The sequence below is a fragment of the Pyrus communis genome, chromosome 15, assembly GCF_041283825.1.
Source record: "Pyrus communis isolate YQ-2024b chromosome 15, ASM4128382v1, whole genome shotgun sequence".
In the NCBI taxonomy this organism is placed as follows: Eukaryota; Viridiplantae; Streptophyta; class Magnoliopsida; order Rosales; family Rosaceae; genus Pyrus; species Pyrus communis.
In genome coordinates, this window is record NC_142579.1 from 22656227 (window position 1) to 22668665 (window position 12439).

Sequence of the window (12439 nt, forward strand, 5' to 3'; positions counted from 1 at the left end):
GAGTGAACTTTGATTATGTTTCCTTGCTTTGAAAACTTGAACACATGTTTTGTTTAATGACTTGGTAGGAACTCATTGTCTCTTTGTGCAATTGTTTTCCCAAGCTAGAATTGAATGCTTCAGGTCTCATCCTTCTCATCTTTTGAGTACTTTTTGCCCCAATGGAATGGTTTCTTCATGCAATTCCTCAAATGGTTTCTTCGTGCAATTCCTCAAGGACAAGTTGCTTATCAGGCATCATCTTTGACTGTCTAATCTTTTGGGCTTCTCTTTTCTCTTCATGCCTGTGTTTTCCATAGATTCATTGACCGCAATCCTCATGCTTACGTTTGCCGAATCCATCGCCAGAGGCGTCCCCGAACAATCTTCCTTCGTAGCTTGTGAGAGCAGAGGGACAGGTTCTCAACTAGCTTTCTTTGCCCTGTCATATCTTCGTATAATTTACGAGTAAGGGTTGACATCTTATGATACAAATGACAATTTACGAACAAGGGTTGACATATGATTTACGAACAAGGATTTACATATGATTTACGAACGAGGACTGACATATAATTTACGAACGAGGATTTACGAACCCGTGATTTACGAACGAGGACTGACATATGATTTACGAACCCGTGATTTACGAATGAGGATTGACATATGATTTATGAACGAGGACTAACATATGATTTACGAACAAGGATTTATGAATGAGGACATATGATTTACGAATGAGGATTTACGAATGAGAACTGACATATGATTTACGAACAAGGATTTACGAACCCGTGATTTACTAATAAGGATTTACGAACGAGGACTAACATATGATTTACGAACAAGGATTTACGAACCCGTGATTTACGAGGATTGACTGACAAAATTTGACTGAGAAGGTTGTCTGACAGTCTATATATATGTATATATTATATAAACTTTTATCCCATCTTGTCGAACTGACGAAAGCAGCAGCTGCAGCACAGAAGTCTAAAAGTGCGTCTCCCTTGTCAAACACGCCTAGTCTGCACACCCATTATTTAGGGTTTTGGCCCGTGCCCCCATTGTGGCTCAGGTGGAAACCATAACTTCTCGATATGGCTTTTGTACGAATTCCCACAGATGACGCCAATTGTTGGAGAGGAAAATTTCAGATACTCCAATTCTCCACCAACAAGTAATCTTGAACACGTTGAGAAGCCTTGGACACCATCTTCACTTGTCAACAATGAAAGCGGGGGGACCTGCAAGAAAACACTCTGACGCTCAAGTCAGTCGTCGTTCAAAATAATTGCAAGACATTGTAAAGCTATTAGATACTTCCCTTTTTTTTTCTCCCCTTAGGCTGGTGGGATTCTTGGTCTTTTATAGGCATTCAAGTCTTGGGCTCCAAGTCCCACTTTCCTTCTATTTCTCCATGTTCCATGGAGTGGGTCTTATGTTACTTGATTGTAGCTCCACTCCTCATGTTTGGTGTGCTAGTGGCTTATTTAGTGGAGGAGTCATTTTTGGCTCCCCCAAAAATATTATAAAAACTGACGACGGAATAACCAAACAAAGTGAATATCCGCCCTTGGATAAAAAAACTCACTCACTCTTTGAGTCAGGTTAACAATACTTCTAACTAGTATCCCATGTCATCTTTACTGAGATTTACCCTTTTGATGACATTGTTTTCGGGCTAAATAAAACTATTTAGACCATGGCTAGAGATTAGCTAAAATTGCCATGAGTTTGGACCTCAGCTCTCTCCCTCTTCTATCTCTACGTTAAGTATAGTTCTTATGTAGTTCTTTTAGGTTTGTGTTTGTTACATACGATCAATATTTATAAAATAACTTTCTAACATAGAAAGAAATGGATGACAACTTTTATTTTGTCTAAATTATGCAGTTCTTCCAATCCTACCATGAATATCCATCATGAAATTCCCTCATGACTGCTCGATCTTTCTTCAATGTATCTCAATCCTGTGGAACAAAGGCAGGGAGCCTTATTGAATGGGCCTGCCTTAGAATCCAAAGGGCCCAACAAAAAACAATATATGGGCCGTGCTTGACAACCCAATCAGGGTCCAATTTAGATGCTCAAACCAGCCTTCGAAGGATGAGCATTTCATTAAGCCATTGATCTGAGCATGATTTGAGAAGTAATCAGATCGAAGCCAATTATCAATTATGGTCCAGAGAGATTCTATTGGCCGAAAAAGACAATTCAAATTTTTGTTGCCACTTGCCACTCCAAATAGAATTTGGTTGCACTAAAAGCTCAAGCACAAACTGTTATTCTTTCTCTTTCACAAAAAGCGGAAGGAAACTGAATTATTTTCTAAGAGGAGTAGTTGAAAGTTCGGCGTTATAGCACTATATAATCAACAAACCGGTAATTATAGGGATACTTTAATTTAAACCATATTTTGTAAATCAAATGACATCTTCATAGATGATTGAATTATTACATAAGTATTAATTAACGTATTTATTTCTTGTTGGTGATACATCACACTGTCATATAAAAAGTTGATATGCCTAGTATTATTCTAAACAACGAACAGGAAACAATAGCAAAGGTTCCATCGACTACAGTACACGCACCAAAGCATTATTTATCAAATTACACATCCTGTCCAGAGAAAAAATGCACACAAATGCATTTATATGATCCTAAAACATGTATTATTTATTTAGACGAATTTAGATTGAAATACAAGCAATACTAGGATCAGAATATAGGATCACAGCCGAAGATTTAAGTCCAGCTGCTTATTATGTACATCTGATTCTTGTCTGGGTAATTGATGATCCATCCGGAAACTTCCTGGCCATATATGATCCATGGTTTCTTCAAGCATGAAGGGTGTCCATGCCATCCCAAAACCTGCGGCGGCTTCCCTAATTCTCGCCACCATCGACGACCCATCTGACCTGCCGCTAGGTTTCTGCACGAGTGAGTGAGGCTGGACTCCGAGTGACCTAACTGCTGCAGCGACAGGGGTAAACCGAAACCCCAACGCTGACATCATCATTCTGTGAGACTGATAACTTTTGGCAGCTCCCCTCTCTCTCTTGTGTGCGTTTTGATGGCCTCCCAAGGCTTGTGAGCTGTAAAACTTCCTCAGGCAAAAGTTGCATGAGAAAACTTTATTGCTATTGGATGGTTTTGGTGACGGAAAATCGGCATCGACTTCCGCGTCTGATGGCTCGTTGCAGATGAGGCTTAAACTCAACCAGTCTCCGAAATGATCACCTCCACGATCATCACCTAATCTTTCATCATTGCTTTCTATAATCTCATCATTTGCTTCTTGTGCTTCTGCCACTGCTTCTTGTTCTTGCTCCCTTTTGGAAATCATTGCAAACCCTAGACAAAACTCAATTTAAAAGGTATAAGAAATGGAGATTTTGAGATCGAGGGTTGAAGAAGTGGGGGAGCTTGGACTTAAATAAGGGGTGTGATGGAAAAGAAGGGAGTTAAGTTAGTGTTCGAAATGTAAACGTGGACATAACTACATTGGGTGAATTTAAGTTATTTTCCTCGATGTTTATACTTGTTTAAAGTATAATATCGCTTGTATTAAAAAATATAAAAAAAAATAATTAATGTTCTAAACAGTCCAAGAAGGAAAGGGAATATGATAATGGTGGGGAGGAAGTGTCATTGGATATCACCAAAATATTTTATCTCTAAATCTATATGGTGCTCCCACTTTTTGATGCTTGAGACTTTTAAGGGGACCAGTTGCTTGTGTCATGCATAATAGTATTGGCCATTCAAAGCTTAGGATTCCTTAGTTCCTTGCTCATCTTTTCTTTCACTCCTCTTAGTAGCATCAATATAATTTGATTCCATATGGATGAACTAATCACAAACACTTTAAATTAACTACTGACAATGTGCAGATGCTGAAAATTCCATAAAAACTTTCCAATTTCCAAAGTGCTTCTAGTGATGGAAAATTGAAATAAAAAAGCACTTCTAGGTAAATGTTGCTATCTAGAAGAGCCCAAAAGGTGCTTGTAGTAAATAAAACTACGTACGTAGCTAGATTGATACAGATATGGTCCCAACTCCTAACCCTAACCAGAACCCTACATCATTTGGACCCGTTACTGCAGATTTAAAGCCTCCAGCATATGTTTATGTTTATGGAGTCTTGTTTTTAGATGATCAAGGATGTACAGTCACTCACGGTTGAATTTAATATTAAATATTAACTTTAAAAAATTAAAAACACATATCTTTGTTCTCCACCATTGATTTTAAATAAAATGATAAGTAATCATCAAGTCTTTGATTATCGGATAATCGAGAGAACATTTTTGAATATTTATGTGATGGACTCTCTGCAGATTATGGACACTTATTCGATTTGTCATGCAAAATTAAGTTGGTCTTGCCAGAGGTTAGATATGTACATTACTAAAACTTACGGAGAGAAGGAGATTGATCTGTCTACTGCAAGAAATTAAAAATCTTACAGGCCCAATATTCATTAACGTGTGGTTTTTGTCCAGATAGGAGGGGGAGAAAAAGATCAGTGTTGGCTGCTAATTACACTAAGGGGAATGAAAAGTTTGGCTAAATTACATAATGGATAATTTAATTTGGTATCTAATTCGTCATCCACAAGATTTTAACCTAAAACCTCTCACTTGCAGGTGAAAAGGAATATCACCGAATCATAGTAATGAGTAGCTAAACCTTTAACCCTAAACCAATTAACAATTCAATGGGTGCTACCTCTAAGCACAAAGACAGACACCCCACAATCAATGAGTTGATACATGATGTCCACCAATGAGGAGAGTGGAGTTGTTAAAAGATGCTACCAATAATTGCTTATACATATGGGGCTGAAATGCAATGCAATGGTAGCTTTATCAAGAGTTTGGAAGGACCCAGCAAACTGACATTTAAATAAGAGTAATGTTAGTTATATCAAATTTATAGATTAAATTTGTAAATTATAATGTATCATTAATAGAAAATAAGTACATTAATTAATATTTAAATAATAATTCAAACATTGACAACCATGTCATATGGTTTACAAAATGGTGGATAATGCTATTCACAACTCTTTATACCTCTCACACATCCTTGTCAATTTTTGTCCATTGATATTCTTCAATTCATTCAATCTGACGGTCAGAAATAAATAAAATATATATATATATATATATGACAAGTAAAAATAAATGTGTGAATAATTACTCTACTTAACAAAATTTGGTCAACAAACTTGATAACGTATGTGAGGACATATACAGATATACAGGTGGGATGTCTGTTTTTCCCAAGTAGGGTTTCTGTGGATAATTGTTTGATCGTGTAGTAGTAGTGGGCTATGTGTGCATATATACATATGTACAATAAGAGCTGAGAAACCACCACCACACAATTCTTATAAAACAAATCAGAATCTTGGTGCTCATCTGATTAAATAGTAATAATAAAATAATAATAAATAATCATTAATTTAATATAGATGCCCTAGTTTTCTCGAAGGTGTGGCTCTGAATCTTGGTTGGGATTGAATTAAAAAATGTTTGTGTAGTGGAGTTGGATTGATGAATCAGATTATGTGTGCTTGGAGATTGGATTTGCTTTGTGGCTTGGGCCGTTTAATCATCAAGCAAAACAAGTGTTTTCTAATTCAATTTAAAGCATAAAAGGGAGAACCAAATTTTTAATACTGAATTATAAGATAAGAATCGATCATCGTTCATGAGATATGAACTCAAGACTTACTACGAAAGACATTGTCACTACGACGAAACCGGCGAAGACTAAGTGCTACGTAGTACCGACACTATTGCCTTCATACAAAACACCCTTCCCTCCTTCCACCTATCAACCAAGAATCAGAGAAGGAATATGCAGGGCATACAGAAATAGTTTGAAGTGGTAGAGATTTGGTTCTCTAAGAAAGGCAAATAATCGTATCGTATCGAGGGATTATACGCAAATTATGTAGAGAGTCGTAATCTTATCCCGGCATCAAGTAAAGCAGTCGTCGATAAAGATCGAAACAAGGATATAAGTTTGGATGCCGAGCAAGTGGTGATTCGAGCGGAACATCAAAATATATGGCCTCAGCTTGTTCATGTACTGCAGGGATGCAAGCATACCAGATTCTGAAGCCAACTCAAACCTTTTGCAGAAAGACAGGCTCTAAAGTAATAATTCTCGACGTATGTGAAATTAGACCCAACACTCTCTCCAATAAAATGGTATCCAATAATCTCGATATTTACGTGCATTTCAATCTCAAATTCGAAATTTTCAGACATCAATTTCGATTCATTAAAATTCGGAAATTTTTTTATCAGAATTGGAAAATTTCGAATTGAGAAATTAATTGGATCGGAATCGGAATCTCCTACCGAGCTTGGATGGAATTCAAGCTGGCCCTCAAATTCGTGCAAATTGCAAACTCATGTCGGATGCAACACGTGAAATGCGAGACAAATTACGTAGTGATTTCAGTGGTGCGGGTCAGGGTGTGCCTGGTGCGGTTCAAACACCAGCATGTGAAGAAACAAGAAGCACAAATCACTCACTATATTGTTCATTAGAGTATAACTTATACACCGATAAACCCTCACGGTCCTTAAACAAGAAACATTGATCGCATGTTTACTTACTACGTATGAGTATGAGAAGAGAATCATTCACGTTTCTTACTTCCTGACGTGTGACGAATAAAAAAAAGCGACTCCCAACTTAAAATTAGTAATCCAAAACCCTCAGAACCGAGAAGTGGTTCAACTGGTGAAGGGGAGGTAGTAAGTAAACATGGGATGAGAGATAAGAACAGGGAAGAGAGCAATTTCTCAACAAAGTTCACATGCAGTGTATGGACCCGACGAACAAGCTTGACATGCAAGTGTATGGACCCGATCAACATGAATTTGACCTGATTCATAAATGACGTTTGACATTTGGCTACAAACACAACTTGAACAATCATGACACCCTTTTACCATCCAGTGTAAAATCTATAAGATTAAGGCAAAACAAATGCAGCTTACGGGAACAACAATTGAACCCCTTTATGTCACATATTAAATTTCAATTTGGATCCATAGATTCAAATAGCAATAAACAGTAGTAAAATAACATGACCAGACAGATTAAGTAGTTGTATGGACTCGTAATTCTGAACAAAAAAGCCTACACGGGTCAAATGGCTTCTAAGAAAATGAACACATAGTTGTGAAACTAGAAATTATCCACTAAAATGTGAAATTACTTCCTATACCCACCTCATCAAAGATAAGGAGTATAGAATGCTTTCACTATCAGAGCACCACGAAATGTAGCAATAACTGCTGCTGTGTTGATCCAACAGAAGCTTGTTCAAGTACCTACACAATACCCAGAAGACCAATAAGCTGAAAAGCAGATCAAAACAGACAGTACTTCCACACAGATAGACAATAACGTAGCCTTGTCAAGTTGGAATCGGATAACCCAACAAGCATTCACTTGGGATGGCACAATATAATAGATGGATAGTTGAATGTATAGCAGCCACAATTCTGTTCAGTTAATTGGAATTTGAAGGAAAAATAACACCTATACAAAAGCTTTCATTATCTACCACCAAAATTTTGGCGACAAAACAAACCGCTGTAATGCCAAATGCAACAGAAAATCGGAAGTATAAAATACAAATTCCGCACTCAAGCAATTTCTATTTGGTTCAGAAACAACTATAAGCTTTATTTTCGATTGAACAAACACGGCATTGCATATACAATAAATTCAAATTTCCCATCTTTGCCCTATTTTCGATTGAAATTCTTATCAATTCACTACCATTTCTCAAAATTGAACATACAGATGACAAAAAATAAATCAATAAGACCGAAAAAAATCCGTAAAAAGCAATAAACTAGAGCAAAGTATCATGAATCACACGCTTCAGAAAAACCCATTAAGCGCTGACAAACAGTGCATTGCGCACACAAAATATTCAAAGTTCCCAATCGTTTTTTATTTTCCACTGAAAGTCCTTATCATTAAACTCCCATTTCATCAATCTACCACACAGCTAACAGTAAAATCAATGAAATTTAAAGGGGAAATAAACTGTCCATACAAGACGCACCGCAGAAAGAGAAAAACTACGAGGGATCAATGGAGGTACCCTGAGACAGCTCGCAGCAATGGCGCGCTTCGACGGAGATGTGGCTTGTGAGACGAGCCGAAGCCAGGGCGCTGTGCAATGGCATCAGCGACTGCGCGCAGGCCAAATGGCCCGCATTGACCGGGAGGGAGAAGAGGGTGCGGCGGGAGTTGCTGCCGAGGAGATTACGAAGCGGAGTGCGAGGGAGGGATGAGATCGACGGCGATGACCGGAATGTTGAAGCTCTTGCGGTTGAGATCAGAGACCTTGACAACGACGACCCAGATCGCCACGCCATATCTTTGCTGGCTGGAAATTTGGGAATTGCGAATTGGGAATCGGAGGCAAGGGTTTTAGGGCATTTGGATGTAAACCCTAGAAGGCTAGAACTCAAGGAGCTATCAGTTTTCTTCACTGTTGCAAAAATATCATTGGGCCTGTTTTAGATTTGTTTTTTAAGCTCGGTCCAGTTATCATTGGGCCTGTTTTAGATTGGCTTTTTCCGATTATGGTCCAAATTGGGATTGGCCCATCAATATTGAGGTAAGTTTATTTACGTGTTGCGTGTACACTCAATTTCTGTCTCTAGACACTTTTTGTTTTATCAAATGTCAAATAACTTTTATACTTATGTGTCAAATTACTATAAAGGACTCTTACATTGTTTTTATTTCTTTCGGTTCATTTCTCGTCAACACACAAAATAAAGAGTTGTGAGTTTATTTTTATCGTGCTTCAGAAACAGATAATGATTCGAGTTGCAGAGTCTATACTCAGTTGCCTTTAAAGACTTTGTGAACCTCCCAAGTCACCGCCTAAACGATTGCTTGAGACATACAAGAACGAACTTAGCTTACACCCCGATCAAACATTTCCAGTTTGCATATTACATCTATTGCATCCAGTGGCAACTCTGGAGACAACACTGCTTATGTTTTGTTGTCTCTAGCACACAAAATTTTGAGTAATCAAATTGTGATATCTCATCCCAAGATTTATTGTATTTTATTATTAGTAGTAGTGAAATTATCAAAATGCTCTTGAGATGCCACGTAAGCTTTTTACGTGGACCTCAATTTTTCTTTCATTTTACCACTTTTATTTTACTATTTCTAAATAGTATTCATTTTTACTAACACGTGAACGCAAATGAAATTGAACTCCAAATATGTATGATGTAATTATGCTTTCTTTTACAAGAAATAAATTCGAACGTTTTCGTATCCTATTACCATATATAATTAAGAGTGAGACCCGCGTTGAAATATTTTATGGGATTTGGAAATTCCATTTTCGTGATTCCCTGGAGTTGTCCCATTTTCCCTTATTTTAATCACCAATTTGCATTACTGTCTTTATTTTAATCATATTTTCTTGCCACTTCCTCTTCCCTATGCTTCTCCTTCCCATGCACCATCACCACTCTCACACTCCTGACTCCACCCATCAAATCAGCCAAACCCTTCCTTTTCAGCCCACTATTTCCTCTCACCCTCTCCTCTCATACGTGGCTCTCTCTCTTCTCACAACTCAGTTCTTTATCCTTCTTTTCTTTGAACAAGGATTGTCTGTCCTTCCGTGCTCTTCTGTTTTGTATAGTTATAGTTAAGTCACGTCAATATTTCATATTATTTTTTTTATAGAGATAATAAGACAAAAATGAATAGCAATATAAAATGTTGACAAGGCTTAACTGTGACCACACAAATAGGAGGGCACCAGAAGTGAGAGGGCAGACAATTCTTGTCCCTTTTCTTTTCCCTTTAAACCCTTACTTCTCTCTCCTTCCACTCGAATCACTACCTCGCTGTTGTAGCTCTCTCCTCACTCTCTTCCTTTCAGTGCATGTCAAAACCACCATGACACCACCTTTAAAAAATTCTCAAATCACCAGAAACACTAGGCAATTCATTCAAAGCCTCGCGGCCATGCCTAGCTTGGAAAAAAAACATGACCTTTTCGTTACGTGTCTCTACAGAATCCGAGAAACCAAACCACTACCGTCTCGGTAAGCTTCAACTTTCTCCCTCACGGTTTTCTTCAAGTTTTAGTGAGATTTCACTCATGCATGCATGTTTTAGCGAACACATAGACTATTTCCTACTCCACCATGTTTGCCGGCAAGTTGTAGAATTTTTCCAAGCTAACCCAGGCCAAACCTTGTTAATTTGGTTGAGTTTGAAGGAGTAGGATGACTTCCCATAACCCGTAGGCTTAAGCTTGCATGCTCGAATCCACTTCGAAACCAACGAAAATGAAGAACTTCAACACGGACCGTCACTTTCAGGTTATTTTTTGACGAGCTCCGGCCAACTTTTGGCCTTAAAATAGGTATAATCTTATTCCTCTCGTCCTAAGCTTCGTTTTGAAATATTATGAGCCAACTTTGGTTGTGTAGCAGCTCCGAACGGGGCGTTTGAATTTCTTCTCAAATTTCCAACGAAAATCTCGTTCTTGTGCAAACTAAGGAAAATTAAGTTTATTGCATTAATTATTATTTCTTTAATGATTAGTGTAGTAATTTTTCGTTTAGGAGAGGACCATTCGAAGGTGTACCGCGAGCAGAATAGTTGGACGGTTATGACATGCATATACCTGTGAGTGGGTCTTTTCGTTTTTAGGTATATATATGTATATGTGATTTTTCCCGACAATTGCTTTTATTACTAAGATGTCATATTTAGCTTTATAAATAGAATTTTCATACACTTTATGTTTTTAATATTATTTGTGAGCATAAACTTGTGGCATGATATCCTTGCGTTTTATCTGCTAATCATTACATGTTTGCACGGTGTCTCTTAGTTATTTGTATTGTCCTAGATTAAGGAACAGCTTCACGCGTAGTTCACATGCACCATTTACATTCGCTTTGGATCCAGAGTTAGGTGTCAGCATGTCCCTTTGTCTGATGTTTTGGACTCGTATGTGATGTGACTACTTCAGCTTACGTGATGTAGTACTAGAGTGTAATATATACATCCAGCTTGTTCCATTGTCTGAATATCTCTGCAATGGATTTGTGTGCCTATGTAAATTAACGAGCATTGATTTCTTGTAATAACGATTTGAGATTTAATATTAAGATACCTTGTTGTTGTACCCTATATCTTTTGACTCACTTCTGTTGCAGAGTACCATATTACATACTTGTATTAGAATATTTTTGGGAAACTTTAAACTTGTTTTATAGTGAGGGGTTACACATTTTCGAAAACGGTTTACAAAACTTTATTTTTCAGGCCCACTCACCCTTATTTTTCACCCCTCCAGGATTTTAGTGGCAGAGGTTTCGTGACGACAATGATTCCTAATAAAAGCTATCATGTAGGAGACTTCTCATTTCGGTATAAATGCCCTTACTCTTCTTTTACTGCAAATTATCTATGCTCTGACATCACTTGTGTGATATGGGTTCAATCTGCACTCACATGCACACTCTAAATTAGTCACATTTAGGTTTTAATTTATTCACATTTTCCACATCACTACACTTTATGGCTTCGTCATCTTCCAAGTGTCGGCTAACACATTGCAATTCGAGTGCCCAGGTGGACATTGCAGATCGGGGTGTGTCAATTTGGTATCAGAGCATAGGTTAAGCAGTATCGCTATCATCACACATGTGATGCAAGCATTATCAGTTCTTGAATTTTAATGTCATAATTATGCCACCTCATCGAACATCAAATATGTCATCTTTTCATGACTTTTGGGCAACTTGGAATGACTATCACTAACACTTTTCTACGACTTATCGACCTTCTAGAATAATGCTTTAGCGACTGCCATTAGACTCTTAAGTGAAAAACCTCCTTGCCTAAAGAAATACCTGAAACGAAGACGTTTTGTTGACCCTGAAGCAGGGTAGACATATCGATAATTATGTACCACCGAAAATTTACTGATCAATACCAACTACAATCCAACCATCGTTACCAACCCCTCTTTGTTAGGAAACCACAAACACTTTCATGCTTGACAGTCTTTATTTAATGTGCCACCTCCTAGAATTTCCTCAAGGTTTTGCTTCACGTCGATGTTTCAAAAATGTCTCCAGTGACTATGTTAGTTTAGAAGTGGTTGTATTTAACAGAAGAACATTCACATTGGGTCCCCGACAACGTCAAACTTTCAAACATGTCAGTTATGATTCCGAATCTTCAAGAGGAATATCAAATTTCAACAAAACCCATTTTGAGGTAATGTTAACCACAATTCTTGTTCTCGAGTTTAGGGCAGTTTCACCAACACTAGTTTTCATAATTACTTCTTATGCAGCATCCATCACTAAGGTGAATATTGGCACGAGAGTACAATTTG

General features: G+C 37.6%; 2 protein-coding genes across 3 annotated transcripts; both read right to left on the reverse strand.

The window, feature by feature from the left end:
• Positions 1-2494: 2494 nt before the first annotated feature.
• LOC137737136 (zinc finger protein 4) lies at positions 2495-3492 on the reverse strand. The gene has a single exon (XM_068476873.2). The coding sequence runs from the start codon at positions 3332-3334 to the stop codon at positions 2717-2719; it is 618 nt and encodes a 205-aa protein (XP_068332974.1). The 5' UTR covers positions 3335-3492; the 3' UTR covers positions 2495-2716.
• A 3514-nt stretch (positions 3493-7006) lies between these two features.
• Positions 7007-8414, reverse strand: LOC137746556 (uncharacterized). Of its 2 annotated transcripts, none has more exons than XM_088685335.1 (2): positions 8134-8414; positions 7007-7348 (listed from the first exon to the last, which is right to left on the reverse strand). In XM_088685335.1, exons 1-2 carry the CDS (start codon positions 8412-8414, stop codon positions 7345-7347), a joined length of 285 nt encoding a protein of 94 aa, XP_088541461.1. In that variant the 3' UTR covers positions 7007-7344. The 2 variants fall into 2 exon arrangements, with proteins under 2 accessions (XP_088541461.1, XP_088541460.1); XM_088685334.1 differs by having other exon boundaries at positions 7007-7352; positions 8099-8414.
• Between the last annotated feature and the right edge of the window lie 4025 nt (positions 8415-12439).